The sequence below is a fragment of the Aquarana catesbeiana genome, linkage group LG05, assembly GCF_042186555.1.
Source record: "Aquarana catesbeiana isolate 2022-GZ linkage group LG05, ASM4218655v1, whole genome shotgun sequence".
Classification (NCBI taxonomy): Eukaryota; Metazoa; Chordata; class Amphibia; order Anura; family Ranidae; genus Aquarana; species Aquarana catesbeiana.
Window position 1 is genome coordinate 316,085,675 of NC_133328.1, and position 23,129 is coordinate 316,108,803.

The 23,129-nt window shown below is 42.7% G+C and overlaps 1 protein-coding gene and 1 long non-coding RNA gene across 2 annotated transcripts in view; one reads left to right on the forward strand and one right to left on the reverse strand.

The window, feature by feature from the left end:
* The window catches only part of LOC141144816 (uncharacterized), a 238,371-nt gene that overhangs the window by 171,823 nt on the left and 43,419 nt on the right, over positions 1-23,129 (reverse strand). The window lies entirely within an intron of this gene.
* RETREG1 (reticulophagy regulator 1) overlaps positions 1-23,129 on the forward strand; it is a 214,171-nt gene that overhangs the window by 68,815 nt on the left and 122,227 nt on the right. The window contains exon 3 of the mRNA XM_073630852.1: positions 1,065-1,095. Within this exon, the coding sequence (XP_073486953.1) occupies positions 1,065-1,095 (31 nt within the window). The remainder of the gene's footprint in view (positions 1-1,064; positions 1,096-23,129) is intronic.

Below are 23,129 nucleotides of genomic sequence, written 5' to 3' on the forward strand. Positions count from 1 at the left end.
GGGTGCCCAACAGAAGCCATATTACATCATAGAGGTGGTCTCTAATCCCATCTTATCATTTTTATGCGATTAGTGGTCTTAAAAAACATACAAGCAAAGGTGTGTACAGCTTTTTTAGGATATAAATGATCTCGATATTTTTTAAGTAGTAATAAAATGATGTATAATTTATTTGATTTGTCAGCGTCATCTTATTTTTACCAGTAAAGTCTGCATTTCTTTTTTCTTGGATACATAGTTTCTAACAAAGGTTGTTTGTATATTAAATGACTCCATGGGGGTTATTTACGAAAGGTAAATCCACTTTGCACTGAGAGTGCACTTGGAAGTCCAGTCGCTGTAAATCTGAGGGGTAGATCTGAAATGAGGGGAAGCTCTGCTGATGTAATCATCCAGTCACGTGCAAGCTAAAATGCTGTTTACTATATTCCTTGCATATCCCCCTGGATCTACAGTGACTTTACTTCCAAGTGCACTTTCAAGTGCACTTGCAGTGCAAAGTGGATTTACCATTAGTAAATAAACCCCCATGTCTTGCAGATAGACCCGTTCATGATTCTGTATGTGGAACATTGTGAGGTTAAATTAGGCTGGGCATAGACAGAACGATATCTACCTGAGAATGATCGATGTGCAGATATCTGCTTGTCCTTGTACAACTCAAACATGGACCAGGAACCTGCTACATGATCATCTAACACAGATAGTGAAACATGTGCCGTACTTCTGATCTTTCACTTTAAAATCTCCTATTGCTGATCCCCCATCCCCACATTTATTGTACAGGTATCATAGGGTTACGAAGTGAAGGGCAATCCCCCAATGGGGTGACAAACAGGAATAAAAGCAGAAGAAATGCTAATTCAACTCACCAGCACCCATCCTGAACTGTTTTGTATGTATTACTTTTGATGCCTTTTCTTATGTCCCAAAAGTATATAATGATAGATTCACCTTAAAAAAAAAGGAAGCAAACTGCTGTTTGCTTCTCTAGTCTTTTTATGTTTAGGTAAGCAGAGCTTCCCTTTTTATGTTTAAAACATGTATGCTTGATTTTTTTCTAGGTGCACAACTATGGAGAGGTATAGTCAAAAGGTATAGTGAATTTTGTTACATATCTTTATTATGCTGTAGTTCTTTACATCTGATAATCATTAAAGTTTAATGTATGAATATTCTCTTTATAATAAAGCCCATCCATTAAAGGACTTTTGTGCTCCACAAAGATACAATAATGCATTATTAAAGTGTTTGTTACCCCAACATTTCATATTCCTGATATGTGTATGTTGTACTTGTGTTAAAAAGTATCCTGTTCTCTTTGTATTTCTTCCTTTGTGTGAAATGCCTGGTGATCCTGCCAGTCCTCCTGCTTTCCTATTTCAAACTGACCATACTAGGCATAAGAGCACATCCTTCGCAGTGTGGTCAGTTTTCTGGCTGTGGTGGGAGAACAGCCCGCCTGTCCTCCAATGGTCAGACTTGTGCTGACACCACCACCCCCACACACACAACTTTTCATCAGGAAGATCAGTGTATTGCTCTTTCTCTGCCTTCTGCTGACACCCCCCTCCCCCTGCAGTCTCCACTCTCACCTCTGTAAGCCCCTTTTACAGCTAACAACAGAGGTCATGTCATTACTTCATTACTTATATATACACAGGGCCACCATCAAAAATTTTGGGGCCCCTTACACAGTTTTAGGCCTGGGCCCCCCCATCCCCGGACCTGACCATCAACATTCCCCAGGGCCCACCCACTGGCCCATGTCCTCCTCTTTTAGTCTCATCTCCCCGATCCCATGTCCTTCTTCTCCTCCTCTTCCTCCAGTCCCATCTCCTCCATCACACATCCTCCTCCTCCTCCAGTCCCATCTCCTCCATCACACATCCTCCTCCTCCAGTCCCATCTCATCCATCCCACATCCTCCTCCTCCAGTCCCATCTCATCCATTCCACATCCTCCTCCTCCTCCAGTCCCATCTCCTCCATCACACATCCACCTCCTCCAGTCCCATCTCATCCATCCCACATCCTCCTCCTCCAGTCCCATCTCCTTCATCCCACATCCTCCTCCTCCTCCGGTCTCATCTCCTCCATCCCACATCCTCCTTCCCTCCAGTCCCATCTCCTCCAGTCCCATCTCCTCCAGTCCCATCTCCTCCATCCCATGTCCTCCAGTCCCATCTCCTCCATCCCATGTCCTTATTCTCCTCCGGTCTCACCTCCTCCTCCAGTCCCATCTCCTCCATCCCACATCCTCCTCCAGTCCCATCTCCTTATCCTCCTCCAGTCCCATCTCCTCCATCCCATGTCCTCCTCCAATCCCTTCTCCTCCATCCTGGGGTTCTGGTGGAAACTGTCTCCAAGGGCATTTCTCTTTCATTACCTGTTGTGCCTATGTGACCTCACAATGGGACACAGATGGTAAAAAAAAAAAAAGTGTTTTTTTTTTCTTCCATTATTTAGCCAAAATGGAAAAAAAGTGCTTGCTTTATATATACTTTTTATACATAACTAGAACATCTAATAGGGTTATATCTTTGCATGAGGTTTCCCCTCACTCCCTGTCTTAGTGTCACCAGAATAGGAAGTGGGGGAATCTCACTGTGGGGAAATAGCTTGCATTTGTTGCCTTATAATGTCATATATAGTGTAAACAATTGCTGGCTATATCCCCACAGGGAGATCCCCTCACTTCTTGTTCTGGTGACATCAAGACAGAAAGTGAGGGGAAATCTCCTGCAATGACATAACCCTATTAGATGTTCTAGTTATGTATCATACTAAAGTATATGTAAAGCAAGCACTTTTTTCCCCATTTTGGCCAAATTATGATTTTTTTTTCCCCACCTGTGTCCCACGGGTTGCAGGCAAAAAATTGCTCGATTCCCCCATTAACACAGACAGGGTTGATGGGGGAATCCCTGCTGTGTAGCCATTGTGTTCTCCCAGTGTGGGGTGGGAAAACCGCCCCTGCCAGGAGAACACAGTAATAATTGCTAGTGGCTACAAGAGCTGCTAGCGATAATTGTATGTAAAATCTGACAGGCTGGTCGTACTCAAGTTGATTTATTAACTTGGGTACATTCAGCCTGCCCATACATAGATTGAATCTCGGCCAGGCTTTGCTAAACAGACCTAGATCTGATTGCACTCTAGCTGCAATCTTCACATGGGCCAATCCAGTTTTTTTCAGCAGGGGATCTGTCCGTGGATCCCTTGCTGAGCTGAGTGGGCAACTGACAGATCTGTGTCTGCTCATGCTGTCCGCCGTTTACACCCAACAGACGGAGGGGAATGGAGGCCCTTCCATCTTTTCTTTTTGCCAGATAAGATCAGATTGGAGGTAGATGGGTGTAAACTGACAAATTCAACAGCCTAACTGATAGTCTGCCTCCTGCTGCCTCCTCAACCAATGAGCAACTGAAAGGCTGTTAGGTCCCTCCCTCACACCATCTCCCGAGTCTCAGCCCTGCCAGCTTACTATGCTTAGCCTACGGCCGCATCTCTCCTGCAGACCAGCACTATTTCTCCTCCAGCTCCTCGCTCCTTGCCGCCAGGCCCCCGGCCCATCCAGACACTCGGGCCTGGTACATGTGTATCGGCTGTACCCTCCTGATGGCGGCCCTGTATGTATGTGTGTGTGTGTGTATATGTATATATGTATATATATATATATATAGATATATATATATATATATATATATATATATATTAAAACCTTGGATTGTGAGCATAATTCGTTCCAGAAACATGCTTGTAATCCAAAGCAAAGGGTTTGTACACCTACACTGTAAAAGTACGGTGTTGGTGTACAAACCTTTTGTATGTTTAGGATGTTGGCAGTCCAAACACGAATATATCCCATTTCCTCTTTCCTGTGTATCAAAGCAAATTTCCCCATAAGAAATAATGGAAACACAAATGATTCCTTCCACAACCATTTATTCATTGGTCCTTCAGTTTATAGTCCTTACAAAAAGATTATAGCAATGTGACCAGGTTGTGTAACCATAAAATGTCCATCCACAAATGGAAGCCTCCACAAGGGGATTAGAAGCAAAATCCAGCAGCAGCTACAGAGTATAAAAGAGAAGAGAGGAGCCTCTAAGTGTAGCAACATGTTGCTAAATGTTGTACCTTCATTAAATGTAACAATACTGCTACACTTAGAGGTGACTCTCTTCTCTTTTATACTCAGTTGTGGCATGACGCTACTTGTATATCAAGACATCGCTTGTATATCAAGTCAAAATGTATTTAAAATCTTGCAAAACGCTCTCAAATCAAGGTTTTAATGTGTGTGTGTGTGTGTGTATTTATATACACACATACAGTGCCTTGAAAAAGTGTTCATACCCCTTGAAATTTCCCACATTTTGTCATGATACAATCAAAAACGTAAATGTATTTTATTGGGATTTTATGCAATAGACGCAGGGATATGCAATTAGCGGACCTCCAGCTGTTGTAGAACTACAAGTCCCATGATGCATAGCAAGACTCTGACAGCCACAAGCATGACACCCAGAGGCAGAGGCATGATGGGACTTGTAGTTTTGCAACAGCTGATTTGTGTTGGTCTATCACAGGGATAAGCTAATTGCTTATCCCTGTGATAGACCAACACAAAGTGGCATAAGATTGTGAAGTGGAAGGAAAATTCTAAATGGTTTTCAACATTTTTTGAAAATATCTGAAAAGTGTGACGTGCATTTGTATTCGGCCTCCTAAATCGATCCCAGAGAACTTTTGACAGTGCTTTGCCACCCATAGTTGATTGTTAGCTTCAATTGTACTATCAGGGACTGAAATGCTCCAGGAAAGCTCTTTTCATGCTGCACTAATCAAAATGTTTACAGTTGAAAGTCAAATGGCTTTGTGTGCCATCGAGAAGGTGATTAGCTACACCTTATTGAGTTAACAAGTAATTGTTAGGAGGGGGGTGATCTTTTCCAACTCAGTGTTTTCAGTTTTTGAATTTTTACTTTTTTTTTCCGGACATGTTGGTGTTTATATCTTTCACGTGGATGTTCTAAGTTGCACTGTAAATACAACTGGATAAAACAAAATCAGGCTGCAAAGCAACAAAATGTGATTATTTTAAAGGGGGGTGATTTTTTTTCTATACCCACTGTATATACTTATGTATTTACAGTGGGTATAGAAAAAAATCACGTTTTGCCTTGGATTTCTATTGTATTCCTGAATAAGTTGTTTTACAAGGTAAGCATTTACATATGCTTTAATAAAGCTATTTCCAACATTGATATCTTTGTATTTAAAGCAGTCGTTCAAGGGGACAAAAGTCGTTGATTTAAAGATCAAAGAGGAGCTCCAGTCGATATAGTAAAAATTAAAAGCCAACAGGTACAACAACTGTTAATAAACAGACACTCACCTGTCCCAGGATCCAGCGCTGTGCTCACCCAAGCCCTTTTCTCCACCCATCTTCGGTCACTGATGCTGGTATCTTAAAGCGGGGTTCCATTGTCTACAACGTTTTTTGTTTTTTTTAGGAAAATGACAGAAATTATGTGATTGAAATATGTAACTCACTTGTTCTGTTTTTGTTGCTTTAAGTTTTCTCCGAAAAAATAAACTTTTAAATTTTTAGACTGACGGTCCTCATCTTGCCTGTGGGCATGTGAAGCCCACAGGCATCTTCTTCCGGGATACTGTGCCGCTGATCGACCAGCATGCACCGCCCGTTGTATCCCCAATCTCGCGCATGCGCAGTAACCTTAATGGCTCAGGTTGCCATCACAACGGGCAGTATTAAAATCACGCGATAACTCGCGCCAGGCCGCCGCACTGACTCCTGGGAACAATGACACAAGCTCCCAGGAGCCAGTGTGGCTAAAAGGAAATGACGATATAGCCGCACTATACTCACCCATATCTGCAAACTCCACATACAGGAAATGCACAAGATGATCTGCAAAACAAAGGTACAGTAGAAAAAAAAACAAAAAAAAAAAGTTCTGTTTTTATATTAGGACATTGAGGTAATCGTCTTGAGCTAATGTGATAAAATCGGGTGGAGCTTCACTTTAACTGTGGGCACCTGGCTGTGACAGCTTGCGGCTTCACAGCCGGATGCCCACTGCGCATTCACGAGTCGCACTGCGCATTGTGAATGGACACACCACAGGTCCCGGAGGACTGCGAGGAGGGAGGGAAGGGGGAGAACTTCCGCTCGGATCTGCTAGGTGATCTGAGCAGAGGTGGGAGCAGGTACCTGTCAAAACCAGGTAACCCCCCCCCCCCACACACACACACACACACACACACACACACACACAAAATAAAGTGCCATTGCTGAAAGAGGAGAAGGGGAGGAGGCCTTAAAGCGGAACTTCCCCTTTTGGGTGAAGCTCCGCTTTAAGTCCAGCTTTCTGACCATGTTTTTATGTTTTCAGATTGAAACATGAGTTGTCCACAGCTCCCCACCCTCAAACCACCCCCTTTCCCCACTTACAGAATCCTGTGGTTTTTCACTCTGCTGGCTCCTGTCAGTATATGAATTTGGCACAGCCATGCGTGACTCTATAAACCTATAAACGTGCTAAAACCTCTTACAGTATATATGTCATGTGGGATGTGGGTCACCAAAACATTTGAAAAGTAAAAATAAACATAAAAAACTGGTATGAGTGAAACTACAACCTAACACAATTGGTTATAGCCACATTTAAAAATCCCACTGACGTGCAAAGTGACACCAGAAAATGGCAACTATAATTCCTCTGATATTGACTGGAAAAATCAGAACATATTAATACAAAATATATGTGATAAATAAATAAATATACAACAATCAAAAAATGTGATAAATAAGTTGGTGAATGTGTGCAACCAGAAAGACGTGTGATAATTAAGTGCACCAATAAAAATGTCCAATAAAAATGTCCAATAAAAATTGTCCAATGAGTGTGAAAAAAGTCCCCATGTGCAGATGGTATGTGTATCCAAGTGATCCCCAGCAGGTTTTCAGTACTGATGTTATCCATTTATTGTTAGACCCCAACTTGTGCCCTCACTCACCGGAATGCCCAACCCCTGCAGGGGTAATGGGCATATGAGTGTAGATCCAGTACTCGGAATCCTGAACGACCGATATCCCTCTCTCAGGGTCCACGATCTCCTTCCCACTTAGATCGCTAGTTATCTTTTTAATGGTATCCACCGGAAAATGTCCATGTATGTAGAGAAAAGAGGAGCCTCATAGCGTAAATCCGAAAAAGTTAAATTTATTAAACATATAGGTTAAAAACTGGGAGCTGACAATGCTCCACCGGCTGGCTGGAAGCCAATGGCCGCTATGGTGGCGTGGTAGCGGCGTGCGTTCCACAGCCTAACTACCAAAAACCGGAAGCTAACACAAAGTCCAACACTGAAGTGACGTATGTGTACCAGGCGTGGTCACGTGGTACGCATACGTCGCTTCAGTGTTGGACTTTGTGTTAGCTTCCGGTTTTTGTTAGGCTGTGGAACGCACGCCGCTACCACGCCTACCACAGGGGTTGGGCGTTCCGGTGAGTGAGGGCACGAGTGGGGGCCTAACAATAAACGGATAACATCAGTACTGAAAACCTGCTGGGGATCACTTGGATACACATACCATCTGCACACAGGGACTTTTTTCACACTCATTGGACAATTTTTATTGGAAATTTTTATTGGACATTTTTATTGGTGCACTTAATTATCACACGTCTTTCTGGTTGCACACATTCATCAACTTATTTATCACATTTTTTGATTGTTGTATATGTATTTATTTATTACATATATTTTGTATTAATATGTTCTGATTTTTCCAGTTAATATCAGAGGAATTATAGTTGCCACTATCTGGTGTCACTTTGCATGTCAGTGGGATTTTTAAATGTGGATATAACCAATTGTGTTAGGTTGTAGTTTCACTCATACCAGTTTTTTATGTTTATTTTTACTTTTCAAATGTTTTGGTGACTTGCACACCCACATCCCACATGACATATATACTGTAAGAGGTTTTAGCACGTTTATAGAATCTTTCACCAAGTTTATTGTTGGACTCTGGTGCACACACACTTTTTTTATTTTTATTTTGAGATTTCACCTCTTTATATATATTTTTTGTGAACAGCGCCATTCCCCTATTAGAACATTTTTTACCACGTGGACTTCACCTTGGTGTTTTCCTCTGTTTGGGGGGCTGCAGTTCCTGCTGGTATTGGTCCTAAGCGCGGAATATTAGAATTTCACAATTCCAGTCTCTGTGTTTTTCTCAACAAAGGCTTGTTTTAACCACTAGCCGACCAGTCGCCATCATTATGCTGCGGCTGGTTGGCTCTCCTGGGAAAATCCCTGTAGCTATACATCGGCCCTTTAAATATCCTTTGCAGGAGCGTGCGCACCGCCGGAGGTGCTCGCACCCACCGCATGACGTAGGAGCTGATGCGATGTCTCCCGAGCACCCGCGTTTAAAAAAAAAAAAATCGGGATATCTATTATAGCAAAAAGTTAAAAATGTGTTGTTTTTTTTTTCAAAATTGTTGCTCTTTTTTTAAAGCGCAAAAAATAAAAACCGCAGAGGTGATCAAATACCACCAAAAGAAAGCTCTATTTGTAGTGAAAAAAAGGACGTCGATTTTGTTTGGGTATAGCGTCGCACAACCGCAATTCTCAGTTAAAGCTATGCAGTGCTGTATCGCAAAAACCGGGGCTGAAGTGGTTAACCATTGCTCCCAGTTGTCCCTCTTTGTTCCTCTTTGGATACCAAATCCCTCAAAAGCCTCTCTATCCTCCCCATTTGTCCTTTTTTTGTTCTTATTTATAAGTGTCTATAAAAGTACATAATTTAATTACTAAAATGTTATACAACACTAAATCTCTCATCCATCTTCTTTGTCATTGCTATTATTAGTTTTAAAACTATTATAAAGTAAAAGTCGTGGTGAAAATTTTTCACTTGTGGGTTGAACCAATCATTTTTGGTTCACTAAATCTTCATAGTCCTCATAAAGGGGTCATGTCTTATGCCTACATACTGTCTGCTAAAAAGGTGTCCCTCATTCTCTGTCCAAGTTTGGAGGTACAGTATGATGTAACTTAAAGATCAAACTTGTATCAGTCTATAACTTCCAGTAGGAGGCAGCATTGTAGGAAACTTGTGCACCACTCAGTATTAACTATGGCACAAGTACGCACATCCAGTAACAGATATTATTGGCAAGTATACCAGTATTATAAATATCTCAATCCGGTACAAATTCAGTAAAGAATGGCTATGCAAGATTTATGTAATTTAAATTTGATAATGTTTTTATTAAATTATATTAACAGGCTACCCTAAAACATGTATCCCTGTTTGGCTCCTTGCTAATGGGAACTGTATAATACAGCATATATTCAGAACGTCTGGTGCTGTGTATGCATATGTAAGCCCTAAAGCCCAACTCTGGAAAAACTGAAAATTCTCTCCACTATCAGAGTTAAGTGCTCGTAGACCAGATTTACTTACCTGATCCTCTGCTCCTCTGAGCTGATGGACCAGTCCCTGCAGTGTCTTCTCCCCCATGCTGAAGTAGTCTAAGGTTCTGATGCCATCAAGGCTTATGCAGCCCTGCATTTGGCGTGATGACTACAAAAGACTGTCCACCGCCAGAGCATATGGAACACTGCATGTTCGAGGAACATAGAATGGATTAAGTAAATGTGTTTTAAGGCTTCATTCACATTAGCGCATCTCCAAAGTCTCACAATTTCCAGTGTGACTTTGACGTGATTTTTGGTGCATTTTTCATCCGACTTTACATTCTCTGGATGAAAGTCACATCAAAGGTCGGACCAAAGTAGTGCAGGCACCATTTTAACGTTTCTGCAACTTTAAGTCGCACTGATTTGAACAGGTGCCATTGAAAAGAATGGTGTGCAATGTGTCATGTGACTTTGATGTCCAAAGTCGCATGACAAATCGCACATGTGTGAATGGAGCTTTACTCTCCCTAGAAAAAAACGAGCACAGTTTATACAATAAACAATCATTGCAGTTCAGAGTTCCTGCAGTTAAATAAATTCCATAGCCCCAGGGCCATGGATCTTTTTTTTTTTTCTGGGAGAGGGTCAAACCTTAGGCACCCAGAGGGGATTTAAGGAGGTGGGGGTTCCTGTGGTGAATTGTGCTAACAGTGGCGGAAGCATAAAAACTTGGGCTTATTCACTGTGTATATAGTAACATATGGCACAGTCCTTGTACCTACAAAATATGCTTTAACTGCTATCCCATAAGTGAGAGTCTTAGCAGACACATACAAACCTAAACACAGGTAAACTGTGCGCAGGAAAGCACACAGCTTACCGTCAGGAAGAAATTCATTAACATAGTCTGACTAATGGTCAACCAACAAATGTTGTACAATATAGCATAAAGAGTGCAGGGGTTAGAAGTATGTGCACAGAGTGCAGTATCAGGAGTGTGCCATATGCAACCTATAATACAGAGTGCAGTGGCCAAGAGTGTGTCCTATGCAGCCTAGCCTAGCATATAGAGTGCACTGATCAGGAGTATGTCTTATGCCGCGTACACACAGTCAAACTTTTTGACAACAAAGGTCCGACGGTCGTTACGACGGACTTTCTAACGACCGGACTTGCCTACACATGATCACACCAAAGTCCAACGGATTCGTACGTGATGATGTGCGACTGGACTAAAATAGGGAAGTTGATAGCCAGTAGCTAATAGCTGCCCTAGCGTCGGTTTTTGTCCGTCGGACTAGCATACAGACGAGCGGATTTTTTGACCGGACTCGAGTCCGTCGGAAAGATTTGTAGCATGTTCCAAATCTAAAGTCCGTCAGATTTTCGACCGAAAAAGTCCGCTGCAGGTGCAATGAAGCCCACACATGGTCGAATTGTCCGTCGGACCAGTCCGGACGAAAAGTCCGCCCATGTGTACGCGGCTTTATACAGCCTAGCATACAGAGTGCAGTGGCCAGGAGTGTCATATAAAGCCTAGGATACAGAGTGCAGCGATCAGGAGTATGTTATATACAACATAGGGTACAGATTGCAGTGGTCAGGAGTATGTCATATACAGCTAGTGTACAGAGTGCAATGGTTAGTAACCTATTGGAACCATCCATACAGGAGTGATTGGTATGGCGTGATCATTTAGCAGGAAAAAAGGTATGCAGAAAACATATATTTATCATTCTACAAAATGCATTGTTATAGTACTCTATGCCGGAATTGGTTTTTAATTTACCGTGAATTGTTTAGTCTTACTTATAAACCTGTAGTTGTGCTAAAAGACACGTGCAGTAACTCCTGGAAACAGCAGAATGCTGCAGAAGACTACAGGGGGTATCATGTAGATTGAAGCAGCCAATCAGAGCCTCCACTACAGTGAGCAGTCAGAGCTTACAGCAATAGGCAATGCAGAAAGGTGTTGTAGATTTTAGAGCCAACAGTACGTCACTGACACCAGCCGAATACCATGCCCCCTGTCCAGGTGTAACCAGCTGATCCCAGCAATTGTAGTTGTGTGGTCACTGATTTTAGAGGTTTTTAGCTGAGTATTATATACCAAAGGAACATTCTATGCTTGCCTTGTTTCCAAGTCCTCCAATCACATATTATTTTAAACTTTGCAGTTCAGTATTTAAAACGAATCCTCCAGGACTGCCTATGTTTTCAGACTGGAATATTGAGTGGTATGACTAAAATTGTTCCTATGGAATGAAAGTCTTCCCCATATCAAGTAGATGTAGTTCCCACTCTCACATGCCATTGAACATCCTATGCTTGGTCAAGTATGAACTGTAATATCCATTAATCCAGCACAGCTTGTTCTCGGTGCTAAAGGTGGAAATATATACTTGTATCTCATACCCCTTCCCTTGATATATATAGCCTGCAGTTGTCAAGAGCACACTCTTCTTGAATTATCACTTTTTAATAGCAGAAATGCAAAACTCTTCTATGCAATTTCATATTTATTTAGCCTGTGACTTGTAGATGAACGTGGAACAGGATTGAAATGTACAGTAACATTCGACATTTGACCAGAATGGTTTGCAGCTTTAGGGGAACCTTATTGTGCTGTGTTGAAGCCAACAGTAAATGCATTTTTTATTAACGTACATAAGTCTTTCAAATCTCACATGTTGATAGAGCAACTCTTCCTTTTTCTTTTTTCATTGCAGGTAAATAATGGATTCCAAACAAAAGCAACGTGCCGTCATTGAGTTTGTGATGGAGGGGCGCAGAAGGCTACACAATATTTACCAATTTGACACCATTTGCAAGGACATAATGCAGAAGATGAAGAGGTTTAAAGAGGGGGACAAACCACGCATTTAAAAAACCATCAACTGCGATCACTGACACAAAATGTCAACGAGTGGCACTTAATGATGGCACGTTGTTTCTTCTTGGAACCCATTATTTACCTACCACAAAAAAAGAGTTACTATAGAGTAATGCCGCGTACACACGGTCGGACTTTTCGGCTACAAAAGTCCAACAGCCCGTCCGACAGACTTTCGACGGACTTTTGGCCGACTTGCGGCAGACTTTTTAACAAACGGACTTGCCTACATACGATCACACAAAAGTCCGACGGATTCGTACGTGATGACGTACACCGGACTAAAATAAGGAAGTTGATAGCCAGTAGCCAATAGCTGCCCTAGCGTGGGTTTTTGTCCGTCGGACTAGCATACAGACGAGCAGATTTCTGGGTCCGGCGTAGTTACGACGTAAAGATTTGAAGCATGTTTCAAATCTAAAGTCCGTCAGATTTGCGGCTGAAAAAGTCAGCTGAAAGTCCGGGGAAGCCCACACACGATCGGATTGTCAGCCAGCTTTGGTCTGTCGGCGTCCGTCGGACTTTTGTAGACTAAAGTCCGACCATGTGTACACGGCATTAGAGTTACTCTACCAATGTAAAATTTGAACGACCTATGCAAGTCAATAAAAAAGTTATGTCTACTTTGGCATTACCTTCAGTACAACCCTCGTGCATACAGTATGTGAGAGATGTTTTACCTGCTAAAGATTTCATCTTTCTGTCCATCCAGTCGTGGGATTTACACTGCTTTGCCAAATAACACACACTTGTCTGCCCCGATTTCAGCTTTAAAATGATATTAAAGGCAATTTAATTAAATAAATAAACTAACATGTTATACTTACCTAATCTGTGCAGTGGTTTTACACAGAGCAGCCCTCACCAGCTTGCTCTGGGGCACCTAAACAGGCTTGTTCCCGAGCCACTGCTCTGGGTGTCCATTCACACACAGAGCTGCGGCTTGGCTGCACCCCCCCTCTCTCTCCTCATTGGCTCACTGGATGTGCTATCTTAGCCAATAAGGAGGGAAAGTCCCCAGAGAGCTGAGGTTCTTGTGCAGATTGCTGGATTGTGATGGGGCTCGGGTAAGTATTGGGAGGGCTGCTTCCCAGTGGTTTTTACCTTTGTACCTTTGTGTATAGAATGCTTAAAGATAAAAAAAAACCTTGAACCTTTAGAACCATTTAAATTATTCAAAGCCTGTGTTTACATTGAACCTATAATTTTGCCAATTTTTTGGTACAACCTTCACCTCACTGTATGGAGCATACAGACCATGGTTACTGTCCCTGTTCTCATTTTTTGGCTACTAGTTTACCCAAGAATAGGTAGGACACATGGTGCTTCCCTGCCCCCCCACCTCCACTCCTCACAATGCATTGCTCTGGGCCTAAGGGTACATTTGCCGGCTATGGGCACGATGTAATGGAGCCGAAGGAGCTTGCATAACCCTGCTGGACTTGCTGAACCAGTTGTACCATAGAAATCTCAGGTGGTCTGTCGACCAGTTGGAGCAGCAAGAAAGGCATATACATGTCCCGTATGTTCTATACAGTGACCTGTAACTTTAACTGGTATGGACGAAAGGTTCACTCAAGGTCCAATTAAAATCATTATTTGGCGTTAAAAATGTAATCCAGAAATCATGCCTCTTTGCTGAAGTCACAGAGTCAACTTAATTTACCATAATTTAAATTTTATGTAATTTTCCAATGGTAGGTTGCAGCAGAATCATTTAGCCCTGTTTCACACTTGTGCGGTGCGAATTGAAGCTCAGGTTTCACTGGGGAGATAACAATCTCCTGTTCAACGGATTCATTGCGTTTTTGCTCAGGATTAGAGAGCAGGGAGAGGGGGAGGTGTAGTGAGGAGAAAGAGAAAATCCTTGTTCAGAACGCAATGCATCTGCGAATCAGATGCGTTCCCATAGGAGATAATAGGCTTGTAGTTCGCACCGCAATGCCCAAAAAACGCACACGTTTTTTGTGCAATGCGCAGTGCGAATGCAACGCACATATGTGAACCAGATGCATTCATATGAATGTATTTTAAAATGTCCTGCGAATTAGATGCGGTGTAAGCCGCATCTAATTCGCATAGGTGTGAACCCGGGCTTAGAGCTTTGAAAGGGTGCCTCTTGCTAATCACTCTGCAACATACTGTCCTCTCTCACAGCTACATCTGTCTGCAAGTATTGATTCATGTATACTCTAGTGAGAAGATCAGTGGCTTGATTAAATGTTTTCCCTGAATGATGAAGGCTGTGGAAAGTGGGAAAGTCTCTGGGCATGCATTACTAAACTACCTGCAAAGAAATTCATATTGGGAGAGTTGGTAATCCTTGGCTGGCAGGACCTGGATGAGGTGTTCCCAGAACACAGTTTCCACTAAGTAGAGAGTATAATTAAAATATAAACCCCAAAACATAATTTAAACCCAATAACAACAATGTAATATATTGCATCTTACCAGTCCTTAAATGTAGTGGCTGCCTTAGTTTTCTTTTCTTATTTCAGGCTTTTTTCCCCTTTATTTGTACCTGATAATTCTGTGAATAACAAGCTTCTTTTCCCCATGTGGCTATGCTCTCTCACTCCACTGTATCTGTGGAGGGAACCATGATTGTCATTAGGCTGCTCTCCTGATTTGGGCTACAAAATCCCTCTTCCACTCCTCATCTACATATCAGTCAACCTTTGGAGTGGTTTTGATTCGGATTTCGGTCCATGGCTCCCCAAAACCCACAAATTCTGGGAACCTAGGACCTGGGTACAGATTTCGGGCCCCTGTGTTTTGTTGGAGTATGACATCAGCAGCCCAAACCAGCTTCAACCCCCTCCTTAGACTGAGACTCAACAGAAGAATATAATCAGTTTAGACAACCTGATGCTGAAATCTCCTGCTGCTTTTTTGTAAATATGTTTATTAAGGTGTCTTTCTCTCATTGTATAATTCCCTATTGTGTGCCTCCTAGGTGTGCATTCCCATTGATAATTGTGCCACCTCTTGTTTCTGTCGGTCTGCTAATCCTCTTGGAAATGTGATTAGTATTATGTCCAATTGACCTCGTTACCGAACCATTGTGGGATGTTTATGTGTTTATGTTTATTGTCTGGTATATATTTTGTGTGAATTTACAATAAGGGGGGGTTCCAGTTTGCACCCAAGCTGGTGTCGTCTAGTTCTTGGGTGCAATTCTCAGCTATAATTCCTGGTTCCAGAGTGGAGGAAGCTTTATCTTGGCAGAGGAACCCAGGCAGGGTGCCAGGCATCCGTCACACTCATGTAATGCACGTGTGCAGCGGTAAAGATGGTGGGCGTTAATGCCTCCATGCGGTGCACAAATGCATCCATGGGTGTCAGATCTTTCTGTGCCCACTGCACACTCCCAGCACAGTGACTGAGCTGTCAAAGATGGCTCTACGTCAGCATTACTGATTCGGAGTTGGTGGGACTGGCTATCTATCATGTGACCACTGTGACAGCAAATTACAGGAGTCACATGATCAGCCGATCCTTCCTGCCCCCTTGGGTGTATAGACCCTATTACAGGGATGCCGAGGTTGGGTGGGAAGCAGGGTAAAGCAGGGGTGTCAAACTCTATTTCATTGCAGGCCACATCAGCAGTATCGTTTGCCCTCAAAAGGGACATTTGGAGTTGGAGTGCAGGGTACAGGGATGTGCTATGTGCAGGGTACAGGGATGTGCTATGTACAGAGTGCAGGGTACAGGGGTGCGCTATTTACAGAGTGTGGGTTACAGGGGTGCACTATGTACAGAGTGTAGAGTTCAGGGGTGCACCGTGTACAGAGTGCAGTTCCAGGGGTGCCGTAAGCACAGAGTGTAGGTTTCAAGGGTGCCACATGCGCAGAGTACAGAGTTCAGGGGTGCACTATGTACAGAATGCAGGGTTCAGGAGTGTGTCACGTACAGAGTGCCAAGTTAATGAGTACACTACATACAGAATACAGAGTTCGGGGTGCGCTGTGTACAGAGTGCAGGATTTAGGGGTGCACTATGCACAGTGTGCAACCGCAACTACCCTGCCAGGTTCTGGCTGCAAAACTGGGTGCGAGAGCCACATGACAAGGTCCATGAGCCTTTTGTTTGACATATGTGCTTTAAAGGGATTACAGCATACACTTTTATTTTATAGTATCGTCATTGTAATAGAAATATAAACAGTAGTTATATTTGGCAATCCAATGCAAGCTTACTTGAAAAATCTCCTTTCATATTGTGAATGCTGCCTGTCTGTTGGCATCGCTTTCCACAACTTCCTGGATTCCTTGCATGCTTTGCAGCTTTTCCTTTGCTGTTTACTTTTGATTTCTAAGGACTATATGCCTTGTGGTACCTTGCTGCCTGAAAGTAGTGACTCCTGTACTACTGGCTCTGCCTCCTGAAACTCATCTCGGCACCTCTGTAGGCAGTAGGCAGGCTCTGTAACTATAACACAGCAGTGACTACTCACAGGGCATAGTGAATATGTATCACAGAAAACAAGTAAGAAAATCTGTGGGGATTCATCGCAAAGTAAGTTTACAAACTTCATGCTAGAAATACTTGAAATGCTATGTTGAAAGAAATTTACTAGTTTAACATATTGACCATAGATACGATTTAACAAATTCTGTGAGTCCTGTGGTGAGATCTTGGCGTTCCATGGATTTATAAAACACACATCCCATAGGAACATATGCAGAGCTCCGAGAGTTGCCCCTTGGATTAATCATGCGTCATCTCCTCTCATGCTAGTTGGTGAATATACTGTATACAGGTTATAAAAAATGTCATTGCTTGTTGAGACATTCATCAGATTACATATGGTGACAAATTATATAACCACTTGACGACCGCTCACTGTATATGTACGTCATTTTTTTAAAGATGGATATCTCGGTAACGGCAGCAGCTGCTGCCACAACCGAGGTATCCATCTTTAGGGCCGGCGATTCTGTACACGAGCCGCGAGATCACCGTTATCGGCGGCGGGAGAGGTGTCACCCCCCCTCCCGCCGCTCTCCCGCACCCTCCGCCGCTTACCGGAGGCGGCGGAGGAGATCGGGACCTGTCACTGCTGAGGTACTGAGACGAGTGAGGCCAAGATGGCCCCCACCCGTCTCTATACCATGTGACGGCCGGAGCGACGTCATTACGACGGCTCCGCCCACTTCTCTTAAAGGCACAATTTTTTTTGTGTCATTTTTTTAAACGACTTTTTTTTTTTTTTTTTTGCATTTTAGTGTAAATATGAGATCTGAGGACTTTTTGACCCCAGATCTCATATTTAAGAGGACCTGTCATGTTTTTTTCTATTACAAGGGATGTTTACATTCCTTGTAATAGGAATAAAAGTGATCCAAATTTTTTTTTTTTTTAAAAACAGTGAAAAAATAAATAAAGTAAAATAAATAATAAAAAAAAAAAAAAAATTTTTTTAAAGCGCCCTGTCCCGAAGAGCTTGCGCGCAGAAGCGAACGCATACGTGAGTAGCGCCCGCATATGAAAACGGTGGTCAAACCACACATGTGAGGTATCGCTGCGACCGGTAGAGCAAGAGCAATAATTCTAGCCCTAGACCTCCTCTGTAACGCAAAACATGCAACCTGTAGAATTTTTTAAACGTCGCCTATGGAGATTTTTAAGGGTAAAAGTTTGACGTTATTCCACGAGCGGGCGCAATTTTGAAGCGTGACATGTTGGGTATCAATTTACTTGGCGTAACATTATATTTCACAATGTAAAAAAAAATTGGGCTAACTTTACTGTTGTCTTATTTTTTTATTCAAAAAAGTGATTTTTTTCCAAAAAAAGTGCGCTTATAAGACCGCTGCGCAAATACGGTGCAAAAAAAAGTATTGCAATGACCGCCATTTTATTCTCTAGGGTGTTAGAAAAAAAAAACATATATAATGTTTGGGGGTTCTAAGTAATTTTCTAGCAAAAAAAACTGTTTTAAACATGTAAACACCTAAAATCCAAAACGAGGCTGGTCCTTAAGTGGATAAAGCATCAGAGGGCAATATAGAGCAGACCATAGTGAGATTAGAGTACACAGAGAATGGACACAGGCTGGTACAGAGAGAGAGAGAGAGCTGCCACAGATGGGACCACTGAGAGTAGTCACTGTCACAGTTCTGTTGCTGCCAGTGGAGGGAGCTCTAAGAGAGATTTATGTGGAAAGCGGTAATGGAACAACTACACAGAAGATAGCACCAGGCAGGGTCGATTTGGCAAAATTAGGCTCAATTTCAGAATACTGCAGAACCGTTTTGAAAGTATAATTTATGCCAAAGCATTCTTACCCTACGTTCATACCTTTTTTAGTGCCTGTTGCACTTTGCAGAAATGCACTACAGTCCATTTAACATGGTTACCTATGGATGCAGTTCACATCTGCGTGTTTTGCGGCACTGCGTTTTTTTGGAAAGGGTCAGGGACTTTTTTTCCGCAGCAGATTGCGTTTTGCATGTAATAGACTTTAATGGAGTCGCACCAAAACCGCAAGTGTTGTGTTTTTAATGCATTTTGTGTTATGCATTTTTTGTTTTTTTCTCTTTATTGGGAGAAAAAATAATAGGCTTCAATGGTGTCACACCAAAAACGCAAGTGTTGTGTTTTTAATGCATTTTGCGTTATGCATTTTTTTTGTTTTTTTCTCTTTAACACACTAAGAATAGCTGGTTGCTATAGATCGGGCCGGGAAGCCGGCTGCTGCGTTCTATAACAACCAATGAGTCATCAGCTGTCAGTGGAGTTCCCGCTGACAGCTGAATATAAAAAAAGAATTGCTGGGAAATAATTGTGTGGGATGACCTCCCAAATCCAAACCAGACCCTTATCCGAGCATGCAGCTCGGAAGGTCAGGAAAGGGAGGGGACGAGCGAGCGCCCCCCTACCCTTCTGAACCATACCAGGTCGAATGCCCTCAACATGGGGGGGTGCTTTTGGGGCAGGGGGGCCTCCCCACCCCAAAGCACCTTGTCCCCCATGTTAATGGGGACAAGGGCCTCTTCCCCACAACCCTGGGCTGTGGCTGTGGGGGTCTATGGGCGGGGGGCTTATCGGAATATGGAAGCCCCCTTTAACAAGAGGGCCCCCAGATCACGCCCCCCCTATGTGAATGAGTATGGGGTACATTGTACCCCATACTCATTCACCCAAAAAAGTGTCAATAAGAAAAAAAAAGTTTTTGAGAATTCCTTTATTAAAAATAAAAAAATAATGTCCCCAATGTAGATCCATTGTCAATCACACAAACCGCCACACCACCGGACTGGAAAAAAAAAAAAAATGCTCTGCATTTGTCATAGACTAACTACCGACTGCCTGCTCCTCCATCTGACAGTTATTAAATAGGTAGGGGGTGGGCCACCAGCTGACCCTGCCCCTTTATGACATCACTGACCCAGCGTGCATCGGCATGCTTTTTTGGGTTCGGCAGTGCAGCAGGCGGTGTGATTGATGATGGACCTACATTGGGGGCATTTTTTTTTAATAAAGGAATTGTCAAACTGTGTGTGTGTGTGTGTGTGTATATTTTTTTTTTACACTTTTTTTGGTGTGGAGTCCCCTCCAAATCCATACCAACCCTGAAGGGTCTTCTAGTCCTTTCCTCTCCAGCCATACTGTCACTTGCCTGCCCCTTTTTATTCAGCATCATGTTTGGGTGTTACCAAAAGGCAATCTGCTTGTATATGCAGTCTACTTGGGTTGCACCCATCAAGGCATTTTGATAGGTGCATAATTGCTCCTATGAGCAAGACCACTGCATGTATCATTACTGAGGGCTCTTAAGAAGAGTACTGAGGCAGAGTGCTGTGATGTTTTTAGGTAGCTCCTGTACAGCTCCTGTCTGCCCCTCCCACTAGACATAATCTGACTGCATTGCATAGAGAAGCACAGAGAGCCAGTGATGACTCCACTAAATCTAAAATGTTTATATTTTTATTTCAGGTTCTTATATAGCGCCATCAATTTACACAGTGCTTTACATATATATTATACATTCACATCAGTCCCTGCCCTCAAAGAGCTTACAATCTAAAGTCCCCAACTCACATGCATACATACGCATACTAGAGCCAATATAGACAGAAGCCAATTAAACTTCCAGCATGTCTTTGGAGTGTGGGAGGAAACCAGAGTGCCTAGAGTAAACCCACGCAGGCACAGGGAGGTCATGCAAACTCCAGGCAGGTAGTGTCATGGTTGGGATTTGAACAAACGGCCCTAGTGCTGCCAGGTGGAATGTAATAAAAACGGAAAGTTATTATTTAAAAATGTCTTTAGTATGAAGATGAGAGGGGAAAGGAGAAACCAGGGGAGGAAAAATCTAAGATTACAAATACAAATATAATAAATATATAAAGAAATAAATATATATAAAGATTAAAAAACATAATACATATAAGATTAAGCGTCAGTTTAAATGATTTTAACCCAGAAGCAAATTAAAGCCACTTTCACACTGAGGCGTTTTACCGGCGTTTTTGCGCTAAAAATAGCGACTGAAAAGCTCCTATAAACTGCCTCTTTTGCGGCCCCAGTATGAAAGCCCGAGTGCTTTCATACTGGGGAGGTGTGCTTGCAGCATCTTTGAGACACCACTCCTAAACCGCCCCTGCCATTGAAATCAATGGGCACTGCTGCCTAAGCGCCTGCAAAGCGATTCGGCAGCGGCGCTTTTAACCCTTTTTTCGGCCGCTAGCAGGGGTTAAAAGTGCCCCGTTGTGGCCTAAAACATAGCCAGCGCCTCAGTGTGAAAGGGCCCTTAAGGTGACACTAAGCTCTGGTTTAAAACACGAAAACTCTATTCAAGTATATATTCTTAATTCAGAAGAGTACCTTCTGTTGATCTCACCCTCCTCTAAAACTCCAAATTATATTATTTTTTTTGGTGCTGTGATTCAACTTCCTGTTAGAAGGTGGCTACATTCCTGCTCCATTTTCCCACTGTAAGGAGGAATGTAGCCACCCTATCTTGCTGGTTCCCGATATGGACTAGTGACTATGTAATATGGGATTTGTAGTGTTCATAGAGCAGCATGGCCACAACTAATGTGCACTGTTCGTTACAAACAGAAGTAACGGGCGAAAAGGAAAGGTTCGGGAGCTCACTGAGGACAATACAGGGAGGCAGAAAAACACAGTAGGAAATAATTTCATGAAAAATAGATTACAGGGTAGTGGATGTGTATGGATTATTTTTGGGGAAAATAAATGCATTGTTTAGTGTCACTTTTAAAAATAAAAGAAAATTTCACTTTTGCAAAAAAATAAAACTGATGTTACCAATGTTATTACACAAGCTTTTTTTTGTAATTTTAACTTGTTGCAGGCCACATAACCCAAATGTGTGGCGGCGGCGGCCAAAAGGGGGGGTTAGTGGGCACATGCCGCATGTGTGCTGAGACTGCACTTACTGTATACTTGCAGCACATAAACCAAACTGTCAAAGACCGGTAGCTGACTGGACTGGTTCCTGATCATGTGACCACTGTCACAGCCAACCGCTATGATCGCTGATCCTCCCCTGTCCCCCAATAGGTGTTCAGAACTTTTTAAAGGGACGCTGGGGTGAGTGGGAAGGGGTTAATGTAATTCAAGAAGCAATGTTTACATCTATACTAGAGTTGCCACCTGTCTGGTTTTGAACTGGATAGTCTGGTTTTTAAAACTACTTCCTTGATCTCATGTTGTCAACTCCGCTGTCTGGTTTTAGGGCAGGCTGTGGGCGCTGGATTTTTTAGTCTAATATTCTCTTGCCTTGTGCATGCAGTCTGCCCCCTTCAGTTCAGTCATGTCATGTAATGTAATGTTCAGGCTAAGTAGCTGTTGCAGCTCACTCACTCGTTGGGTCTTTGTGCACTATGCATATGGTTGGATTCTGCATTGTTTAGTTGGCTAACATACATTCCCCCATGTGTCCTCTGGTATCCCAGTTGTTAACAGAAAGTGACAGTAAGTGACAGCTGATTCTGACTAATTTATTTTCATAGGTCATTTGAGGTTGTGATAACATGTTACGGTTCTTATCCATTTCACATACATACAGGTAGGCTAATTGCCTAACAACAACTGTGCTCGTTTTTTCATTGCACTCTACCCCTTTCTTCACAATGAGATGTTTTACAGTGCATCCGGAAAGTATTCACAGCACTTCACTTTTTCCACATTTTGTTATGTTACAGCCTTATTCCAAAATGGATTAAATTCATTATTTTCCTCAAAACTCTAGAATGTGAAAGAAGTTTGTTTGAAGTCTTTACAGATTTATTAAAAATAAAAAAATCACATGTGCAGTACATAAGTATTCACAGCCTTTGCTCAATACTTTGTTGAAGTACCTTTGGCACCAATTACAGCCTCAAGTCTTTTTGAGTATGATGCTACAGGCTTGGCACACCCATTTTTGGACAGTTTCTCCCATTCTTCTTTGCAGGACCTCTGAAGCTAGAACAGGTTGGATGGGGAGCGTCAGTGCACAGCCATTTTCAGATCTTCAGGCAGGCTTTCATGTGCCTTTTACTGGGGAGTGGCTTCTGTCTGGCCACTTTACCATACAGGCCTGATTGGTGGAGTGCTGCAGTGATGGTTGTTCTTCTGGAAGGTTCTCCTCTCTCCACAGAGAAATGCTGGAGCTCTGTTAGAGTGGCCATCAGGTTCTTGGTCACCTCCCTGACTAAGGCTCTTTTCCTCTGATCGCTCAGTTTGGCCGGGTGGGCCACTTTAGGAAGAGTCCTGGTGGTTCCAAACTACTTTATTTACAAATGATGGAG